Below are 22,770 nucleotides of genomic sequence, written 5' to 3' on the forward strand. Positions count from 1 at the left end.
CGCCCCTCCCGTTGCCGCCCGTGACGTCAGAGCCCCCCCCCAGCCTCCTCTCCCTCCTCCCCTCGGTCGGTCGGTCAGTCCGCGAGGAGAGTCCGCGGTGGCCGGAGCCGGAGCCTAGGGGGCCGTAGGAAGCCAACCCCAGCCTTGCCTGCCTCCCCGGCCCTAGCCTCCCCCTCTCCACAAAACCAGGGATGGAGGCGTCTCCCCGACACCCCCTCAGCAGCCCTCCCCAGGAAAAGTGTCCCCCCTGAGCTACTGCTCCTCCCCAAGCAGCTACCCCCGCCCCCTGCCATGGGTCCGGCGGCCCCCTCGGCCCCGGTGGGGTGGCCGCTGCCGCTCCTGGTGGTGATGGCGGCGGGGGTGGCCTCGGTGTGGGCCTCCCACTCCCCTCATCTCCCGCGGCCTCACCCGCGGGTCCCCCCGCACCCCTCCTCAGAACGGCGCGCAGTGTACATCGGGGCGCTGTTTCCAATGAGCGGGGGCTGGCCAGGGGGCCAGGCCTGCCAGCCCGCGGTGGAGATGGCGCTGGAGGACGTGAATAGCCGCAGGGACATCCTGCCCGACTACGAGCTCAAGCTCATCCACCACGACAGCAAGGTAGCCCGGGACTTGGGAGTGGGTGGGAGGTGGGGACTTGGGGGGCAGGGGGCCAGCTGCTTGCGCCTCAGAGTTGCTTCTAAGATTGCTAGTTGGACCCCTCCCATGTGTGACTAGCAGGGGATGGACTGGGGTGTAGGAGCCTGGGGAGCTTTGCTGGGGCTGGAGGTTCAAGATGAGGGTCTCCCTTGTTCAACGTGAGGGTCTCTGGGGTTCCAGATGGTTGGTCGGTCTTTAAGGCAGATCCTAGTGCTCCTGAGACCCATGGAAGTGGAGGTGGGGTGGGGGTTGGGACACTGGTGGTGGGTTTAGGGTACCCGCTGATCCTGATCCTCCAAGGAGTAAACTAACCCTGGGAAGAGTTGGGGGATGGAGGGAATGTCAGAGGTGGGGACTGGATCAGGGGTTTACATTTACCATGTAACAAGGCAAATCTTGGCAGCAGGTTGAAGCTGGAAGGAATAGGGACAGAATGAAGAAAATTTTGAGGGACTTAAGTGGTCTAGTTTATCACAACAAATAACTAGGTAACTGTGAGTCCTACCTGACCCTTCATTTCTCCATCCCCAGCCCTGTTGAGAATTCGTGGACTGTGGGATGCACGGTACATGTTATGTTGTGGTTGGGAGGGTTAGTGGCCAAGGCATGGGCAGAGGCACTGGGAAAATGAACTGGATTAGAGGCTCACACTGGAGCATCCCCTCCCCCTCCCCCACAAGAGCAGGGGGAGGGAGAGGAGTCAGGATATAAGGATGAGAAAGGAAACTGGAATGAATGGCGGTGGGAAGGGGACCCCAGATTTGTGTGCATGATGAGAGATCCTTGGGTAACATGTGGAAATGGGTCCTCTGAAGCATTGTGCCTCTCACATGGGGGAGGGGAAATGGGTATAGGGTTAGGGAGGTAGGAAGAGGGAGAAGGAGAAGGTAAGAAAATTTGGGCCCAGGGGTAGTAGAGGATGGTAGTAGAGGTGGTAGAGTAGAATAAGATTCTTCTCCCCTATTTGAATAATTGGGAACACGAGGAAAGATGTGGGACAGGGAAGGAAGGAGATTTGGGGCCTCAAATTTATCTTCTCTGACAAGTGGAAGTCTCTGACTGAGACTTAAGGGATTAGGGGCGAGTGAAAGAGAGTACAGAGGTGAGGGCTTGGTGATCTTACATCTAGAGTGAGGATTTATATTTATTCTTTAGAATAACAGTCGACACCTAGAAATAGGAATGTGAGGGAGTTGGGGGCAGAAGTTGAATTGAAAGAAGGGTGCTTGGGGAGAATAGAGCACAAGGACTGCTAGGAACTTGGAGAGGAACTTCAAGTCCCTTCTGACACTTCTACAGAAATTCTTAAACTTCAGTGTATTCAAGAATTACCAGAGGAGTTTGTTAAGACAGATTCTAACTCCTTGGTCAGGGATGAGTCCCACGTATCTGGATTTTACCAATAAAAACCGTGCCCGGGTGGATGCCCGTGTAGCTGATGCCCATGGGAAGAGCAGCAGGATACAGGAAAAGAATGAAGAATTCAGGTGGGAGAAATAGGAAGAAATAGAGGGTCAGATCTGATCGAGCAGTCAAGCTCAGGAGAGTAAGAGGGGTAACAGGTTATGGCGTGTGGAAGTAATGGGGAGAGAGACAGGGAGGGATAGGTGCAGGTGTTTTGATTGGGATCAGAGGGAGCCAGCAGAGCCCTGTGTGTGAGCTCAAAATTATCCACCATGACAGGTGATTCCCTAGAGGTGTCATGGAGCAGATGGGGGGACCTGAGAGAAAAGAGATGGAGAGAAAATAGCAAAGGCAGCAAGGGGGAGATGGAAAGGCAGACAAATTGGAATGTGTCAACTGGAATGTGTTGTTTCCTGCCTGCAAATCCAGATCCTTTCAGAGCAGAGGAGAGGGAGGAGAAAAGAGGACTCTATTGGGAAGGGGGTGAAAATCCCATGGGGGGGAATCTGCAGTGATGTCTGGGGTGTGGAAGGGGGCTGGGATGGAAGGAAGGGTAGAGGGGGAGTGAGGAAACAAAAGAGACTTTGGAGAGCATGGCTTGCCTAGATGTATATGTCTTATAGAATCTCGTATGTCCTCATTGCTCCTATCAAGCTTTTCTTCACACAAGAAGGGGGGCACTGAGGGGTCTTGGGAGAAGCTGGGGGTAGACCTGGTGTAATAGATGCTGGGCCAGGCCAGGGAGGTGGGGCTTGAGAATGGTAGAGATAAACAGAGATGCCCAGGTGGAAGCATGAAGAACCTTCAAAAAAACAGCACCAAACAGAATTTCAGTGCTGCCCTTAGCAGGGGGTGGGGGTGGGTGGGCACCAGAGAGTTCTGGGTGCGTGTTCATCAGACTCAGGCAGCCTCCCCGGCTCCCCCTTCTCCAACTTCCCACAGTGTCCCAAATGTCAGGCCTCAGTGGGAAGCGAGCACTAGAGCACGCTCTAGGGGAGGCTTCTTTATTTGCTGGCCACTTGCCCTCCCCATTTCACCCCCTTCAGTCTGCCTCTGCCCTGGTCTGTGTCGCCTCTGCCCTGGCTCCCCACTGGCTTCCATTTCTTCTCTACTTCCTTTAGGCTCCAGCAGCTTCTGAAATGTCATATTTCAGCAGGAGGGGAACAGGCAGTGGGAGACCCGGCTGGCTCTTCCTCCCCCACTTCCCCTCCTCCCTTCAATCCTTTTCTCTGTAGCTTTCTGTGTTGTTTACTTTCCAGGACTCTGTGCCTCTCTTTCAAGCACCCCTAAAAGCTTTTGGCTTTTGAGAATCGCATTCTGTTTATTCTCCCTAATTCTTTCTGCATCTCATCTCTTCCCCCTTCCACTCCTGAGTGTCTTTTTCCCTAATGGACCCTTCAGATCTAAGGACCCAGCAGGAGCTTGCACAGTGCCAGCCGCCCCCCAGTGGTCTTGTTTCTGCTCCCTCTTGTTTATTTATCACTAGCCCTAAAAAGAGAAGAGGGAGAAAAAATTGCAAGGTGTGGAGAGGGAGTTTGCAGAGGCGAGGGAGAAATTTTCGTATCTTTGGGGAGGCTGTCTGGGATCTTGGGAAGGGTTTATTCATATTCCTGCCTTTTTTTCTACTCACAGCTATTTGGAGCATAGAAACCTGGGGTAAGAGTCAGGGGTGATAGAGGGAAGTTGGGCTAGGGGATGTCTGAGGACGAACTGAGAGGTGGGAGAGCTTACAGGCATTCATACTGAGGGAGGGGTGTGCAGGAGAGTGCGTGGGTAAGTCTCCAGGTGGAAGGCACAGAAGGGTGTTTAAGGGACCAGGAGAAACAGGAGACTTGGCAAGAAGAGATGTCAGGAAGGAGGAGACAGAGGAAATCAAGACAAAAGGGCTTCAGTAGAGAGATGGGTCATTGGAGGAAAAAAAGAGAGTTGCAGGGAGAGGAGTATAGGAGACCCTGCTGTCACCTCCCTATCCCCCTATTTAGTGTGACCCTGGCCAAGCCACCAAGTACCTGTACGAGCTGCTCTACAATGACCCCATCAAGATCATCCTCATGCCCGGCTGCAGCTCTGTCTCCACGCTTGTGGCCGAGGCCGCCAGAATGTGGAACCTCATCGTGGTAAGCAGCCCATGGGGGTCTGTACTAAAGGACTGTACCAAAGAAGGTGGGGCTGTGCTAAAGAGGGGGTGTATCGCGGGTTTGGTTTGTGAGGATTGCGGAGGACTGGCTGCCAGGATGCCAGGTCCTTTGCAAACCTGGGCCTCCTAGCAACAGCGGCCTGAGCGCTGCAGCCGACCTTCACAAGTAGCTGGAGCTAGATCAGTGCAGAGCCCTCCTATTGTGAGGGCCTGTGTGGGCCTTTGAGAGCCTCTTTTCCTTTCCTAGAGCAGAAGTAGGGCTGGGAGAGAGTGGGAGACTGAACCCAGAGGGGAGAAGGGTCAGAGAAGCTCTCAGTGGTTTATGTCTGTGATGAACATGCGCTGTGCCTCCTCCCTGTCCCTCGTAGCTTTCCTATGGCTCCAGCTCGCCCGCTCTGTCAAACCGGCAACGTTTTCCTACATTCTTTCGAACTCATCCATCAGCCACACTGCACAATCCTACCCGTGTGAAGCTCTTTGAAAAGTGGGGTTGGAAGAAGATCGCCACCATCCAGCAGACCACTGAGGTCTTCACTTCGGTGAGGATCGGGTGAAGGGTTAAAGGGGATGTCCCCAAATCCCAGTGACCCAGGTCATTTCGAGGGGAAGATCTTGATTCTTTGTTTAAAGAGAACATGAGTTAAGGGCATGCCCTTTTTGTAGTCAGAGAAATGAATGAGTTGACTTTTCCGAATTCTCTCCAACTTTTGGGTTTCGAATTATTTTTCCGTCTTTGATGCTCTGTTTCCCAGTCAGATATGCCCCAGATGACCCAGATATATTAAAGTAGGTTCATTCCAAAGTTGAAATGAAATTTGGAGAGATTATGGGATAGGAAAGCAGGAAGGTAGCATCTCCCAGAGGCACTCAAGGGGTTGGTGTGTGTATGTGCAAATGGGAACAGAGGGAATGGAGCAATAGAGCTGGCTACAGGGACAGAGAGGGGGAGAGAAAGGGGGAAAGGAGTAAGAAGGGGAGAGGAGAGACAGACAGACACTTGGTGCAAGGATGATCTGGTGGTTGACTCAGAAATGCAACCAGCAAGAAGTGGAAGGGAAAAGGGAGATGGGAAGAGGGAGATGGAAGGAGGCAGGGAGGACATGAGCACCCTGCTCCTGAAGACACTGTTCTCTCTCTTACTCTGTTTGCATCCTCTCTCTGCAGTGTGCTTCTTCGTCTTCCCCCCACTCTCTCGGTGCTTCAGGCCCCCCCCACCCTGGCCCTTTTGTCTCTCACTTGCCTCTTGAGGTTGACATCATCCTGTCTTTTCCAACCCTGCCTCCTTTTCTCCTCTGTTTTTCTTTCCCCCACTTCTGCTCTCTGGTAGGAGTGGGGTGAACGAGGTGACTTCCCTTGACACAGATCCTCAAGAGGGACTCACCATGCACTTCCCACTTAGAAGCACATCACAAGAGTCCACATGCTTTCCTTTGAGCTCTGCCCTCCCTGGGCACGGAAGCTGTGAAGGAAGGTTCAGAACTGTTGCTCCTTTTGCTCTGAGTATGCAACCAACAGGTAACAGCTTTGTCTTTGCCCCATGTTTTTTCTGTTTCTCATCCCTACCCAAGACTCTGGATGACCTGGAGGAGCGAGTGAAGGAGGCCGGGATTGAGATTACTTTCCGGCAGAGTTTCTTCTCAGATCCAGCTGTGCCTGTCAAAAACCTTAAGGTGGGATGGCCGGGAGTCATGGGCTCAGCCTATAGAGGGGCCGGGCTGGGGCCAGTGGTGGGTCGGAGAGAAGGACCAGGTGTGGGCAGGCTGGGTTTTTGTTTTTTTGTTTGTATTGAAGTATAATTGACCTAGAACATGGTGCAAGTCTAGTCATATGTGTTGATGTGATACATTTATATATCATAGTGTGGTAGCACAACAACATTAGCTAACACCTCTATCATGTCACATCACATCGAGTCTGAGGCAGTAGCATCTCCTGGGGAAGTTTAGCTTCCTTTTGCAGTTGCCATTTATCCACAACCCAGTGAACAGAACCCCGCACTAAGCACTTTGGGACAGGAAATCAAAGCCATGAAAGTGCTTTGCTTAGCTCCTTCGGTGTTTCCAGGTGTCCCTCAGGACCTCTCTTTCTCTCCATTCTGTAGCGCCAGGATGCCCGAATCATCGTGGGACTTTTCTATGAGACGGAAGCCCGGAAAGTTTTTTGTGAGGTGGAGTTGGAGTCTGAAGAGGGAGGGGACTGGGGGGGGGGGGCTCTTTCCCTTGGGAGTCTCGAGGGAGCTCCTCCCCAATCCCTGCTCAAGTAGAGAGCAAGTGATCTGGGGGATGGTTAATATTTTGACCCTGCCTGCCGGCTCTCGCTCCATCTCTTGCTGCTTGCACACGTGACACTTTATCCAGACCTCATTTTCCTGCCAGTTTATATTTCCCGAGGAGCCCTCATGAATTCCATCTTTCTTTGCTGACCGGAAATGTCCACTCAGAAATAGACACTTAGAAAGGGAGGGACTTAGAAGGAGAAGTAGTTGAGCCTCTCCTATTACCCCTAAGATTTGTAGAATTTTTTTTGTAATTCTCTGCTCTTACCTGATTCCCATGAGGCTGTATAGTGTCAGGCCAGATAAGACAAAAAAAGAAGACAAAGACCCAGCTGTTTTCCTTTGCACGCAGGTGTACAAGGAGCGTCTCTTCGGGAAGAAGTACGTCTGGTTCCTCATTGGGTGGTATGCTGACAACTGGTTCAAGATCTATGACCCGTCCATCAACTGCACGGTGGACGAGATGACTGAGGCGGTGGAGGGCCACATCACCACTGAGATTGTCATGCTGAACCCTGCCAACACACGCAGCATTTCCAACATGGTGAGAGTGTGGACACGTAGAGGCTGGTGTCCGGGCAGGTGCAGAGGATGAAGTGGGCCTCACGGGGAGGGGAGCAGGCGTGGAGTTTGGAGGTCCAGGAAGAGAAGGGGTTTCTGCCCACCTTGCGCTTGCTTGCATTGTTTCCTGTGAATTCCACCTCTGCTGTGACTTCCTTGGGCAGGAAAGAGAAAGAAATGAAAGTGGTATCTTTAGTCAGTTCCTGATGAGTGGAAAGGCTGTTGCCATGGAAACAAGGAGCAGCTGGCAAGGAGTCAAATGAGGGAGAGGCTTTAATGATCAGACAGATGCTGCGTGTGCAAGCACACCTTTACAGAAACGCTGTTCGTGGGCAGAGATGCATTTTGTTTTCTTGGTGACTTCAGAGTACTTTAGAGTTGCTTAATATTCACTCCTGAGTGATCTTCAATTAGCTTGTCTGCTGATGATTTTTAAAATGATTCTCTTTTAGACTTTTAGATGTAAAATGGACTTTTGAAATTGGTTAGCACTGGAGAGCTAGTTAGTGACAGACCTAAGCTGAAAGACACCTTCTCTGATTTGGGGAGACTGGGGTAGCCCTGCAGGTAAGGGGTATGAATGAGTAGGGCATGGAGCTTGGTGGGGGGCTCCTTTTTTTGCTCAGCAGTATCTTTTGAGGAGTACAAGAATCTTGGGTGAACTTGGTAAGGCAGCCTGTGTGTCTGCCTTTTATGCTCAGGGTAGCCCCAGGTATCAAATACTTGCTTTGGAGAGCATGCTGAGGGAGAGTTAATGGTTGTAAAACCCCTGATTATCTTATTTTAAAAGATAGCTTGCTTTTATGTCATAAACTAGCAGCTTAGGTGTATGCTTTCAGTGATCTTCACAGCATTGCTCTGAAGTAGATTTGTCATTTTCACTTTATGAATCAGGAAATGGAGACTTGTCCCAGGCCTTGCATTCAAGCTGGAACTGAATCATAGCTGACTCTAACTCCAAACCATTCTTCTCCAACCATGAAGTCTGACTGAAAAGTTTGTACACCTATTGGCTAACACTATTTTTAGACCGTGGCAGTTTTTGAGCAAAGGAGAGAAGATTTAGTAGGTTGTGATGAAAGTGTCTGTTGTCATGTAGGTTCTGAACATGGACTCTGTCCTGGGACATCTTAAGGGACCCTGTGTTTAAGGTATCTTGGTTGAAAAATGTGGTGGGAAAATTCTGGATGGTCATGTCCTTGTAGAGCACCTGAAAGGTGAACATTCCCAAGAACCTGGAGAAATAGAGGAGCTGGTATGAGGCTGGAATGGCTTGTTGCTGCTGAGTCCTGGTCCTGGCCCTTGGGACTTCTGCCCAATAGCCAGAAGCTAACAGAGCCCCTGACAAGAGGCAGGGGTTTGGTTGGAGGTATAAAAGGTCATCAGAGATTTGGAGCAGGATAGTTGGAGGAATTTTTTGACACTTGGTCTCTAGAGAATGATGATGCCTGCCTTTAAGGTCTGGAGTTATCACTAGGCTGCTTGGTTGATTAATACATCAGGTGAAGCAGCCACGGTTTTTCAGAGAATAGAAGCAGCTTTCACAACTGACTAGGGAAGAGATTATAGATGATTTAGATAGGGCCAGAGAAGTGGGTCAGACATGAGGGGTTGGACTGAGGGCCCAGAGCTGTGGAGATTTAGAAGAGATCAGAGTTGTCTTTAATCTGCATGGATGACCTTACATTTACTCAGCAGTTCTGAAACTTTCGCTTCTATTAGAACTTACTGGAAAGGTTAATTAGTACACAGATTACTGGGTTCTTCCCCTGATTTGGTAGGAATGGGACTAGGCCTCAGAATTTACGTTTCTATGAAGTTCCCTGGGAATATTGATACTGTGGTCTGAGGACCACATTTTGAGGACTATTAGTTATTGAAGGTTTTCAAATAGAGGTTGTAATGTCTGGGGTCAATTTTGGCTGTCACAACCATGGGTAGCAGGAGGGATAGATGCTCCTGATGTCTAATGGATAGAGGCCAGGAGTGCTTCTAAACATCCTACAAATGCACGGCAACAAAAAATTATCCTGCTCCCAATGCCAATAGTACCCAGATCGAGAAACCCTGGTATAGAAAGCATCTTTAAGAGTTAGAGATGAGAGAGTAGGTTAGAGTAGTTTTGGAGAAATGTTACAGCTCTGGACTAGAGGAGAAGGTGGGGGTGGCATACCTGGGGATAAGAATGTGAGTGAATTCTGGTATAACGCCGAAAGTTCCCTTGGATGTACATTTTAGATCACTGTTTGAGTGTCTTTGCCACACATAGAGACAACCAGACAGGGCTGTTAAAAAATAGGATCATAACTTTATACTTGGTTACTTCACTAATTTTTATAGGTTGTGAAATTTTTGTCCAGTTTTTCTTAACTGCCTGGTAACATTTGCATTTGAAAATTTACAACCATATCTTTGGTGACCCAGGGGGAAGTTTTTTTGTATCTTGATTTGGGGGTGCAGTGGTTTCTCCAGTGGCCAAGATTGTAGTGACCTGGAGCCAGCAGAGAGCTTAAGGGTCTAGGCAGGGGACAGTGTTATGCAGAACAAGTGACTCCCTTTCCATATGGGTGACTTCCTGAAGCAGTATTCACTTTTTTTTTAAGATTTATTTATTTATGCATATAAGATAGGGGTATAGGCCAGAGGTGCAGAGGGTGAGAGGATTCACCAGATACAGAGTGGGGAACAGAACAGACTGACTGAAATACACTGCTGAGGGGAGCAGCGGGCAAGACAGGAGAGGTCTGCTGTGCCATGTGTGTAACTCCCTGGCTGGCTGGGGATTGAACTCATGCTGCAGAGGCTTCACAGTGCTGTGCTTAACCTGTTGTGTCACCAGGGAGCCCCAAGCAGTGTTTACTTTGAACTGAAGGCCAGATAGACTTGAGGTTGAAAGCCTACTCAGAAATTCTTACCCTAGCTGCTCTCTCCATAGCAGGTGCTCTTAGAGAGAGAGAGGCTTTCCAGTTTACAGAGGCGGTGTAGGGTAGTGGGGAAGAGTACGGACTTTGTCTGGGTTTGAATCTTCCATGCATTAGCAATGTAACTAAAGGCAAATTAGACTTTTCTGTGCCTCAATTTCCTTATCTCTAGAATGCCATGATAATAGTATCTACTCTATTGGATTATTTAAGGATAAATTAATTGACATATGTACCTTAGAAAAGTACCTGACATACAGTAAGGACAATATAAATGTTAGATATTTTTGTTATTAAGTGTTAATATTATTATTACTAACATTATTCTGTGTAGGAAGGGATGATATTAACAAACATTTCAGTAATAGAATTAAGAAGAATTCTGTTTGATTTGAGAAGCTAAGGTGATTCCAAGATTTCAGTCCCATGTACTGGGGAGTATTGAGAGTAAAGAAAGATTGAGTTTTATGTTAGATATTTTGAACTTGAGATTGTTTTTCGTATAGTCATAAATGCCTTAGAAATAGTTGGAGATACAGGATTTCAAATGCTGAGCTGCAATTACAAATTTTAGTATCAGTTACAGAGAGAGACATATTTACAAAGAGAAAATGTAACTTATTTTGTAGCTAGCATTTTATATGTTATTTCATCTTCATACTAACTCTAAGGTAGTAAGTATTATTTCCATTTTAAAGCTGAGTGACCAAGTAATCAGGTTTAATTTGTTAGAGATTATGTAGCAGTATGTAGATGAACTAGAGGTGGAATCCATTTATCTATTAATACATCCAATGGATATTGTTTTTTAAAAATATTACTGAGGTAACTTTGGTTTTTAGTACTCTGCATGATTCAGAGGAATAGGTTCACCTCTCCTTAGATATGCATTACCCCATACCCCACGCACTATCCCAGCACCCATATTCCTTTATCATATGCCATTGGGTCCCTTCCCTGCCTTGAGCCCATCCCCACTCTCCTTCTTTATTAACCTCAGTTCTGTCATTGTATTTCTAGGGTTTGTCATTTCTTTTGTTTTGTTTTGTTACATTCCACATTTGAGTGAAATCATCCAGTATTTGTCTTTTTCCTGCTGGCTTATTTCACTTAGCACAGTCTTGTAGTTCTATTCACTGTCACAAATGGCAAGAATTTACCTTTTTTTTTTATAGCTGAATATTATTCTGTGTACATGTATCACATCTTCCTAATCTAGTCACCTGTCGTTGACCCGGACATTACTTTTTAAAAACTTAATCTGTTATAATGGTTTTAGGTTCACAGCAAACTTAAGAGGAAGGTATAATGATTGTCCATATGACCCTACCCCAAAATGTGCATGAAACAAAATGTGCCATTCATCCCCCACCAGAGCGATTACAATTGATGAACATACACTTATCATCCACAATCCATAGTTGAGGACTCACTCATAGTTGAGGACTCACTCCATAGTATGAGGGCTCACTCTTGTTATACGTTCTATGAATTCGAACACATGTGTGATGACATGCATTCACCATTATAGTATTCTTCAGAGTATTTCACTGCCCTAATCCAATGGAAATTTGTGGTTTATACATTATGGGCTGGGCCCAGTGCTGGATACTGAGGATAAAGAGAGGAACTTGGTCTGGAGAGAGCCCAGGCCTGTCTGCCTCAATGCCCAGGTTGTTCCCACTGTACCACACTGCCTATGTCCTTTGCATTTTTCACTCTCCCACTCTGTCTCCAGAAAGTTGAATAGAAAGAAAAGCTGGCAGGATGAGGGAAATAAAGATAATCATTTATTCTTTATCCACTTATTCATTCCTTCACTAGAGTGTGTGCATATTAATACATCCCAAATCTAAGCAGATGTGCAGTGCCCCTGTGTGTTACTTGTGCCTTGCCAAGAGATGGTCATTGAGTTTGATGGTTTCTGGGGGGCCAGATGTGATTTACTCCTTATGCATTTCCATTATATGGGAGACATTTCCAAAACTGAAGCAATATACCCACAGTTATTTAGCCAAATGAATTTATTACCAGGTATAGAAATTAACCTATATGAACCTATATAACCTATATGAACCATCATGAACCTATTTCATGATGAAGTTAAAGGAACTGTCGTACATTTTAGCTTTTTTGAAAAAAGAAGACTGAGGGTTAGAAAGGGTTTGTGGAGGGATTGAATAATGGATTTCAAAAGTGCGAAGGGTATTTCTGCAGTCCTCAGTCTTCTGAAAGCCCTCTGAGAGACAGTGAACTGAAAAAACACAAGGTTGGCAAGACGTACTAAAAGTCTTCCTGGTTGTCAAGCAGAATGAGGAAGGTTATGTCGCACCTTTTCAAGATCTTTCAGCTGTGGAGGCGCTGTTAGGTCTTGCGTCAGCTCTGGTGAAGTCTGAAGATGAGAGGGCATCAGTGTAGCGATTCTTCATTGAAATAGCTGTGATTCTTGTGCTCTCTCTAATTTCTATCCATTGTCATTTTTTATGCTGAATATTCATTAAACTTCCCTATTTATAGTGCTGAGCTAGCTGTTGTACTCATTAAGACCGGTGGATGCAGCTAATCCCTGCTGTAGTCTAGTAGTTTTCTATCTAAGACATGGGAATGAAGATATTGAACGTATGTATGCTCAACACAAACATGAACCAGCTGTTCAAGCTGAAGTGTTGGAGTCAGAATTCAGTGTGCCTCTCCCCTCCGCACAACCACTCCAATCTTTCCCTCCTTTTCTCTCTTCTGTAGACATCACAGGAGTTTGTGGAGAAGCTGACCAAACGACTAAAAAGACACCCTGAGGAAACAGGGGGCTTCCAGGAGGCACCGCTGGCCTATGATGCCATCTGGGCCTTGGCATTGGCTCTGAACAAGACATCTGGAGGGGGTGGCCATTCAGGCGTGCGCCTGGAAGACTTCAATTACAACAACCAGACCATCACTGACCAGATATACAGGGCAATGAACTCCTCGTCCTTTGAGGGCGTCTCCGTGAGTTACAGCAACTTTCTTCACACTCCCCTGCTCTCCCATCGAGAGAGAGACCCTTTCTTCTTTTGGAAACAAGCATTCCATCTCTCAGTTACCTCTTTAATAATTGCCCTCAGATCAAGGAAGTAGGGACCTGTAAGCCAGACAGCCCCATAAAAGATCAGAAGGGGAAAATGGTATATTTCATTTCTTTCAGCCCTCTCCTGTCCTTTCTTTTCACTGTAGACATTTTTGAGTCAGATGAATATCATAGGATTTTAAGAGGAAATAGAATGAAAGATCAACTCCTATTCCTTTCAGAAGGGAAAAGTAGTGTCTTGAGGGATTTGGTGACTTGCCCAGGTCACGCAGCCAGAAGCCAGGTCTCCTGATGCTCTCTCTGGAGAATTTTTCCCATTCAAATCTCATGGGTGATGCAGCTTTTCAGAAGAATGTTTCTGAAATCTAGGGTATGGACATCTGGGGTATGTCCTATATGCAAGCAAAGCCATAAATAGAATTCATTCAGAAGCTCAATTACATCAAAAACATAAGGATTCAAAGAGTCCCTGATGTTCCTTTTCACTCTCGCTTTTTATCTCCTTTGCTTTTCTCCACATCTTCCTCTCCCTAAGGGCCATGTGGTGTTTGATGCTAGCGGCTCCCGGATGGCGTGGACACTGATCGAGCAGCTCCAGGGTGAGCACAGGGGTGTGAGGTGATGGGGGTGAGGGGGGGTGGGACCTTCTGGGAGAAGAGCGCCAGCCAGGATTGCCTCAGTGTCTCCCGCCTCATGCCCTTCTCTATAAACTGTATTCATCAAGCTTTTAAATAATCATGTGGGCGGGTTTTCTTTCTTTCTTTTTAACATTTTACAAGGGCCAATTGATTAGGAAAAAGAGAAAGGGAAAACGAGACACCTGCATAGATACAGGCAGAGAGCTGCTGGGTGGGTTTTTAAAGTTGCAACGGTTGTGTTCTTGAAAAGCACACTGAAAACAGTCACTCTTTTTGCCTGGTGGCTTGCATTTTAATTTCAGAAATTTCCCCTAGTGGCTTGGTATAACTTGTCAGTTGCAGACTCATGGACTCAAGGAAAGTGGAGTCTAGGAAACCTGCTATTTTTAAAGGGACTCCATTGCATATCCTTGCTGTGTAAACAATCATTGATAATTTTTTGGTGATACGTATAGCTTGGCTTTTCTAGACTGTATTTTCTTATAATTTAGCAAACTTAAGGATTTGTAAAATTTCTATGAATTAATTTTTCAATTCTACTTCACTCTCAGGCTCTTATAGCATGGCCAAGAGCCATTTTTTTGGCCTCTTGTGAAAAGCTTCTTTCTTTCCGTCTCCCCACCTCCCACATCCGTTCAGATCTTCTTTGTGTCCAGGACAAGAGGGAATGGACTTCAGCCACGGTGAAAGGGACATGAGTTGGCTTTTGAAGGAAAAGTTATGGTAACTGGGACAGTTTTGGAACAGAAACTTTAGGAGTGATTGAATTTTACTTTGTGGCTGTTGAAGAGGCAGCTGCAACTTGTCTAAGGAATTAGAACCCAAGCCAACAGAAGAGAAATTTCTAAAATTAAAATGAAAGCCGCTGGGAAAAGAGAGCCTGTGATTCTGTCTATCATGAGAGGGAGAATAAGTAGAAATGTGTTTAAAGCTTCAGAAGCCAGATTCAAAGTGAGAGTCATCTTGCCAAGAGAGGTGTGAGACTGTGCAATGGGTGTTGGACGTACTATGGAGCCTCTTCACTGAAGGGCTTTAAACCTATAAAATATTCTTCATATTTTCATTGCCTTGGGTCCACCTTATATTGCTTTTAAGTCAGAGTATGGATTCAAGTGACCCCTGAGGGCCTTCCAAGTATTCTTCAGGGGCTCAGGTTGAAGGAAAAATCAGGTTGAACCCTGGACGACTACTCGGGGGAAGCCGGAAGTTTGATGGGCTCTTCACCTACCTGTAGTCACTTCTGTTGTCACCTGCTTAGGTGGCAGCTACAAGAAGATTGGCTACTATGACAGCACCAAGGATGATCTTTCCTGGTCCAAAACAGATAAATGGATTGGTAAGTGGGTCTCATTTCTATTTTCCTTCAACCTCTCTCTGCAGTCAAGGAAAAGGGTCGTCATGTGTTTAATGAGGGCGGGTTGGTAGGGGCCAGTAGGTTGAAATGCACCAAAGGCTGGTTAAGAGAAAGGAAATAAAATCTCCAAGGCATGGACAGGGGACATTAGTGTTTGCAAAGGGAATAAGTGGCTGGTGGCAATCGCTATTAAAAATAGTGCAATTCTGGGGTAATTGGGGATTAGAGACAGGGTGGGCAGGGGTGGGAAATGGAAAGTCTGTTTGGGTTTTCTAGCTTTGCTCATGCTTCGATGTAATGAGCTGGCTGTGTTTAGCCTAGATTTGCCTCTTCATCTCAGTCAGGAAAGCAGTAGCATAGCCATAGGAGGGGATGTAAAACCTCATATGACTGTCTGCTAGCATGCACTTTTAAGAGAGAAAAAGTACGTGGTTGTTCTTTGTGTACTTGGTGGGCTAAATAATAGGAAATGAAGAAATATGGAAGGTGGGCAAAAAGAAGATCAACTGATAAAGGCTGGGTATCTTAAGGATGGAGGGACACAGCTATGACTGGAGCTGCCATCTGCCCTGCTCCACTAAAGTCGAGTCATTCCTGACACAGCTGGAGTTATGAAATTTTTTTATAATTTGAATTTAGGACGGTGTTCTGTACTGCTATAAATGCTGCATGGCCTAAATTACACTTTTTTTTTTATATATATAATCGAGTGATTGGAATTAGTGGGTTTTTTTTTTTTGTCAACTCTGAGAAATTTGAGCTTACCCTTAATAATAATTGGAAAATACCTTTAGGACTATCATCCTGCCAGGTTAAAATCACAGATTAGTTTTTTCTCAGGGTTAGGAGGCCAGACTAGACACTTTGAAGCTTTTTAGCTTTATGATTTTACAGCTGTCTTTTGCACTTTGGATTTGAGTTCTGAGAACTCATAATATTATTTCTCAGTTACCCATTCTTTCCCCTGCCATTTTCCTTTGCTGTAAAAGGAGAGAAACAGAAAGACAAACAATTGCAAAAAACAAAAAGACTTTAAACTTTGGTGATAAACCTCAGCCTGAACGTCCTCTAGCTCCATTTCCTCACCCTATTTCTGCTCAACGTGTGTTCCACCTGCACACGCCCTATGGGGCACTTAGGGTCTCACATCCTCAGAGCCAAAGACACGAGTGTCTGTCTTTCTGCCCCTTTCTCCTGTCCCGTCTTCCTTCCTTTGTGCTCCTTCCTCTCCTACCCTCACCCGCCCCTGTGCCATGCAGGAGGGTCTCCCCCAGCTGACCAGACCATGGTCATCAAGACGTTCCGTTTCCTGTCACAGAAACTCTTTATCTCCGTCTCGGTTCTCTCCAGCCTGGGCATTGTCCTAGCTGTTGTCTGTCTGTCCTTTAACATCTACAACTCCCATGTCCGGTAAGTTTCTCTTCTGACATTTTCCTTGTCTGGCTGCCTCCCCAAGATAACTATATGCCCCTTGGAGGGTGTTAAAATAAAACCTGCATAACTCTTGGGGTCAGAGGTTTTCACTCTGGCTTCCTGTTTTCCCAGTGACCACTGAGAGTGATGGGGGGAGAACCAGATATAACTCTCCTCCCTGCTCCAGAGCAGCTAACTGAAAAGTGGAAAGCCTGCGGGACTGGGTAGCAGTGCAGAACTCTGGACAGCAGCTCCGGCTCCGAGCCCATCTCCAGGCCTCTGGCCCCATCTCCAGGCTGTGGCCCTATCTCCAGCCCTGTGGCCCAGCTGGCTTTGTCTCTCGTGGCTGCTGCCTGCTCCAAGCTTGTCTTCCCTTGACCCTGAGGCCGGGTCACGCTGTTGTGTGGCCTTCGGAGAGCTGGACCTCTCTGGGGGAGAGGGTAATTCTGCTCTTCTCCCTCTGCCCTCCGCCTGCCCCTGCCCTAGTTACATCCAGAACTCGCAGCCCAACCTGAACAACCTGACTGCTGTGGGCTGCTCACTGGCTCTGGCTGCTGTCTTCCCCCTCGGACTGGACGGCCACCACATCGGGAGAAACCAGTTCCCCTTCGTCTGTCAGGTGAGGAGAGGGTGGGCGGGTCCCCTCCTGCCGGCTCAGCAGCTCCCTCTGTGATGGATGGTTCCTTGCTTTTCCTTCTCATCTCTCCTCTCACCCCTCTGGCCTCTGTCTGCCTCATCCCTTTTTTCTGTGCCTCTGGACTTGTTTCAGTTCCAAGGTTGCCATGGCATGCCTTGCAGAGAAGAGGAGGGAGATATTGAAGGCCGAGGAAGGGGGTCTGCACAAAGAGCCCTGAACAATGGCTTGTGTGTGGGTGGGGGCTGAGAACAAGAACTGTGGACTTCCCGTGGGAGCCTGAGTCAGGGTTTAGAAGACTGGAGGCAGAGATCTGAACTAACAGCTGGGAGAGTTGGGGGGAGGGACCATGGTAACATTGTGGGGAGGACCATGGTAACACTGCAGAACTCTTGGTGCATGGAAGGTTCTGGAGCTATGGGGAAAGATGGCATCAGATTGTGATATTGTGTGGTTCTCTGTTGTGTTCAGCTGGTGGGAGTTTCCTCCATTTCCTCTTGCCCATCTTTACTCCTCTTTCTTGGGTGCTGGGTCTGTCCCGATCATGCATCTATGCAAATGATATTTGTACACACATGCACAGACATTTCATCAGAGACTATCTGTCCCCAGTGAGACCAGAATGCAGTGGGAGAAGCACATAATTAAATGTAGTGCAATATGAGAAGTCTCAGTGCAAAGTGATGTGGGAGCAAAGAGGAAGCAGCTCCCCCTCAGAATAGTTGGCATACTTCAAAAAAAAGATGTGGCATTGGAGTATTGAAGTATTACACCGCGTGTTCAGCAAAGACATGGAAGAGATTAGACCAGGGAGAGTGAGCAGTTCAGCCTGGCTGGAGTGTGGGGTAGTGAGGTGAGCCCCTGTTGTGACGGTTCTTGTGCCACATCTGGAGTCAGGCTGCAACCTGTAGACATTGGCGGATGGTCATAGGTGTTTAGTCATTCAAACCCAGAAGTTTTAGCAAGATCACCCTAGTGAAAAAGCAGATAATGAATGGGAGAAATCTGTGGAAAGGGGGAGCCTGCCTACTGGCCCGTCCTGTCCTCCTCGTCTTGTGGTGTAGCCCTAGTCCATCTGCATAGTCATATGTTCACTTCTGCAGCCCCGCCCACCCTTGACACAGCCCCAGCTACTCCTACTGACCCACCTACCTGCCCTGCCCTCTCTCCTCTCCTAGGCCCGCCTCTGGCTCCTGGGTTTGGGCTTTAGTTTGGGCTACGGCTCCATGTTTACCAAGATCTGGTGGGTCCACACGGTCTTCACAAAGAAGGAGGAAAAAAAGGAGTGGAGAAAGGTGAGCTGCGCTGACCCCTCAGCCCCTAGCTCCTTGGCTCTCAGGGGTTAGAAGAGTCCCGACATGCCTGTGCTCCTGTGTTTGCCCAGACCCTGGAGCCCTGGAAGCTGTATGCCACTGTGGGCCTGCTGGTGGGCATGGATATCCTGACTCTCGCTATCTGGCAGATTGTGGATCCCTTGCACCGGACCATTGAGGTACTGCTTGCGAGGATGCAGGGGTGTCAGGAGGCCCAGCAGGGCTCTCTGTGGTCAGGGCCTCCAGGGCTGTGGTGGCCTCGAGAAGTAAAGCCTTCTCGCCTTCTACTGTCAGCAGCTTCCCTCATCATTCCTAGAATGATCCCCATCAGAGGCCTCTGGACACATCTGGAAAAAGGAAGGGGTGGGGACCTGGGAAAGATCCAGGCATCATGGAAAGTAGAGGAACAAACACTTCCCAGGTGTTAAAGAAAATGCTTCCAGCTAAAGTGGGACTTGGCCTCATTATTGAGTCTCAGAGGAAAGCGGGCGCAGAGCTGGGAGTTGGGGACTTAGCAGAGGTGGGGAGGGTAGCGGGGGGTGGTAACCATCTTTCCTGTGGCCCTAATTCTCCCTTAGACTTTTGCCAAGGAGGAACCAAAGGAAGATATCGACGTGTCTATTCTGCCTCAACTGGAGCACTGCAGCTCCAAGAAGATGAATACGTGGCTTGGTGTGTGGGACATGGGGGCCGGGGGGCAGGCTGCAGCAGATTGAGGGACAAGGGTCTTTGGAAAGAGAGTCAGAGAGCTTGTGTCAGTCAGTTTCAACTCCTCCTGTATTACTGCTCTGATCTTTTCCAAGAATGGAGGGCAGTTAGTGTTTTGCTGTGAGGAGCTCAGAGCCCAAGGCAGGGATGAGCAGCACTAGCACTCAGCAGAGGGGCGGTCTCACCTCATCTCTAGCCTGGCACTCTCTGTGGTCAGCTCCCTACAGTAAGACCGGGGCTTGGAGGACCTGGGTTTAGGCCCCCTTGGCTGTCATTGATGTATCGCTGTCATTGATGTATCGCTGTCATTGATGACCACAGTGCCAGACTACCCTCAAACTGGTAAGCTGTCTTCCCACCTAGGGAAGGTCAGGGGGTCAGATGCTGTGTCACCCAGGCCTTTGCCTTATGGACAGTTGCTCATGACCAGTGTCTTCCTGTGTGACTTGGTTCTAGTTCAGGAGGAAGCGGTGAGGTCTGGGTAGGATGGGTGGATTTGAAAGGGGGGGGGGGTGTAAACAGGAAGGGTGTGTGAGTCAGAGGGGCTGGGTGGAGAAGGGGTCCCCTTTTCATTGTGGAGGTATAAGGAGGAGCAGTAGCAGGTCAGGGCACAGAGGATGGGGAGTGGATGAGTGCACGAAGGTCTTGTTGCCCAGGTGACATTTTCCTGCCGTTCTAGGCATTTTCTATGGATACAAGGGGCTGCTGCTACTGCTGGGCATCTTTCTTGCTTATGAGACCAAGAGTGTGTCCACTGAGAAGATTAATGACCACCGGGCTGTGGGCATGGCCATCTACAACGTGGCGGTGAGCTCCCTGGACACTTGGGTTGGCCGTGGGCTGACTGCAGCTCAGATTCGGTGACCTGGGAAGAATCGGGCATCATGCCTGGGATCAGTTGGGTGAAAGTTTTAAAACGTTTTTTAATGCCTCAGACCTATAAAGCACTTTATAGCTGATAAAGCACAATATCGACACTATCTTCACACAACCACCCAATGAATTGCCTATTAGTAACCCTTCTGTGTAGGGTCTGATTCACAAGCGAAATTTCCCGCCTGCTGGCCCAGGGACTTTTGAGAGCCTGGATGTGTCCAGAGATCAAGGGAGTTCCTGCCTTGAGGGAGGTGACCCCTACCTTGACCTAGAGCAGGAACTGGTTTGGGATAATTCGTTTGGGATTCTTCTCAGTCTGGAGTGGAGGATGAACCCCAGTTTAAGTCCTTTCAAGTGGGGAGTTCACCGGGGACCAGTCTTCAGACTCTCGGAAAGAAAACCCTGCTTGCTGTCTGAGCCTGCAGATTAGGCTGAGGCTCCCCAAACACGCTGTGTCCCCAGGTCCTGTGCCTCATCACTGCCCCGGTCACCATGATCCTGTCCAGCCAGCAGGATGCGGCCTTTGCCTTTGCCTCTCTCGCCATAGTTTTCTCCTCCTACATCACTCTGGTTGTGCTCTTCGTGCCCAAGGTGAGCCTGGTGTTCTTCCATCCTCTCCAGCTCACACCCCGCTTCTCTGCCCTCCCCTGTCCCTCCTCCCTCTTTCTCCCTTGTTTGGGTCCCAGCTGGTCCCTCTCATTTTCATTCTGACTCCAACCCTCCACCCACTCAGCTAATGGCTGACAGCTCCTGCTCAGCACCCCATGCCCCAAATGTTCGCCCCCAGATGCGCAGGCTGATCACCCGAGGGGAATGGCAGTCTGAGGCACAGGACACTATGAAGACAGGGTCATCAACCAACAACAACGAGGAGGAGAAGTCCCGGCTGTTGGAAAAGGAGAACCGAGAATTGGAGAAGATCATTGCTGAGGTGAGTGGTGATGGGGTGAGGTGGGGGTGGTCCCTGGGGTCCCACAGCTCAGGTGGGGTTTTCTGAGGCAGGGCCTGAGATAGTGGTTCAGGTGTGTAATCTATTGAGAGAGGGTCTCAGGAGAAAACTGCCAGGGAGAGGGCGAGGACAGGAAGGGGAAATGACTGAGCTTCATCGGGTGGGAGGGGGCTCTGGAGCGTGGCCTGTGCTGTTGACTTGAGCCCTGGAGGCAGCAAGGGGGTGGCCGTGGGCTGTGGGGGACAGCAGGGAGCTGAGTGTTGAGTGAATTTTTCCTGTGAGGGGAACGTGGGCAGATCCCGAGGTATTCTCTGTGCCTGGGGCATATTCAGGCTGGGTTGCCACAGATCTCTGCGTGAGTTATTGGAAGCTGCATCCTCTGACCTTTCTTTCCTGTTTTCTTTTTTCTCTCTCTCTCTTTTTTTTTTTTGTTCTCTTTTTTCAACTGATGTCCCCACTATGTTCCTTTGGCTTTCCTTGTTCTTTTAATTTCTCTGTCCAGCTACCCTTATATGTCCTCCAGGTTTCCTCTGCTGTTCCTCCAGTACCTCCTCCCGACCCCGTCATGACTTCTTTTGCTCACATTCTGCTTTCCTTCCTCCAGAAAGAAGAGCGTGTCTCTGAATTGCGCCATCAGCTCCAGTCTCGGCAGCAGCTCCGTTCGCGGCGTCACCCTCCGACACCCCCAGACCCCTCCGGGAGTCTGCCTAGGGGGCCTCCAGAGCCTCCTGACCGGCTTAGCTGTGATGGGAGTCGAGTCCATTTGCTGTACAAGTGAGGGAGTTGTGAGGGAGGACAGGCCAGTCAAGGGAGAAGGGGAGGGAGTGGGGAGCCAGCAGAGGACCCATGTCCCGGTGGGAGGAACATGTTACCCCAACCCACCTCTTGTAAATACAGACCCCTCTGTGAGTCCTGGGGTTATCCGGGCCTCTAGAACACTGGGAAACAGACTGTGTTCTCTCTTCCTCCTCCATATAATGTTATATCACTACTTCCTATTTAGTTTGTACCTCGCTTGAAGCATCTCAGTGACTCGCTGCATATGTCCTCTCTTGTGAAACACCGCCTGCCTGTTGCCATGGCACCCCCAGCTCCCTCTGCCTTTGTGTTCTGCTTTCATCCAGCAGGGGCCTCCCCAAAGTGCTCTTTCTGTCCCAACAGGTACTTCTCCATTTCTCTCGCCATCATATTCTCCTTTCATCCCACTTGCCCCTCAACACATCCCCAACTTTTGTCTCCCTTGCATTTTGCTTCTTTGGGCCTTCTTCTTGCCAGTGTTCACACATGCCTTGCCTCTGCTCTGTGTTACGCTGCCCCCCACACCATGGCCTCCCCTCCTCTGCGTGTTCTCATGGCACCTGCTTGAGTTCATGCTCGCTTCCCACATGTGCCTTCTGCACCTCCCTATGGCCACATGTGTTCCCTTCACTCATAGCTGAGGGTGCCCTCTCGCCCAGTCATGCGTGTGCCCTGGCACGCTTGAGCAGGTGTGTGCCCTGTTTCTGGCGTGCTGAGTTTCGTCTTTCCCAATTGCTTGATTCATATTTCACCCATTCATTTCCCCTGTGTGCTCTCATGGGTCCATCTGTACCTTCTTTTTGCACCTTAAACTCATTGTGCTCGTCCAGCAGAGCCGTAGGTGTCCACCCTGCACATTGTTAAGCACTTTTCCCCCCTTAATGTCCATGGGGCCAGTCACCCCCTCTCTTGGAATACTTGGTTTCTGCTAGAACTTTCCCCACTCTCCTTTGCACTCATGAGCCACCCTCAGTCCACTCATAGTCACCCTGTGCCAAGATTGTCTCCTTTGCTTTTTTGTTTTTTTTCTGAGGGGATTAAGGAAGAAATGGGGACAGGTTTGGGGAACTGCTTCTAGTAGACAGTGAG

General features: G+C 48.7%; 1 protein-coding gene across 1 annotated transcript; it reads left to right on the forward strand.

Annotated features, from left to right (window-relative positions):
- Positions 1 to 291: 291 nt before the first annotated feature.
- On the forward strand, positions 292 to 21,840 carry GABBR1 (gamma-aminobutyric acid type B receptor subunit 1; the record flags this gene model as incomplete). The annotated part of the gene is made up of 18 exons (XM_084256813.1): positions 292 to 597; positions 4,023 to 4,157; positions 4,546 to 4,716; positions 5,746 to 5,847; positions 6,279 to 6,344; positions 6,805 to 6,996; positions 12,677 to 12,919; positions 13,534 to 13,597; positions 14,895 to 14,972; positions 16,250 to 16,400; positions 16,890 to 17,022; positions 18,216 to 18,332; positions 18,422 to 18,529; positions 18,929 to 19,022; positions 19,738 to 19,865; positions 20,397 to 20,525; positions 20,722 to 20,865; positions 21,488 to 21,840. The coding sequence occupies 18 exons, from the start codon at positions 292 to 294 to the stop codon at positions 21,659 to 21,661; spliced, it is 2,535 nt and encodes an 844-aa protein (XP_084112939.1). The 3' UTR covers positions 21,662 to 21,840.
- Between the last annotated feature and the right edge of the window lie 930 nt (positions 21,841 to 22,770).

Source organism: Talpa europaea (genome assembly GCF_964194135.1).
Source record: "Talpa europaea genome assembly, chromosome: 2".
Classification (NCBI taxonomy): domain Eukaryota; kingdom Metazoa; phylum Chordata; class Mammalia; order Eulipotyphla; family Talpidae; genus Talpa; species Talpa europaea.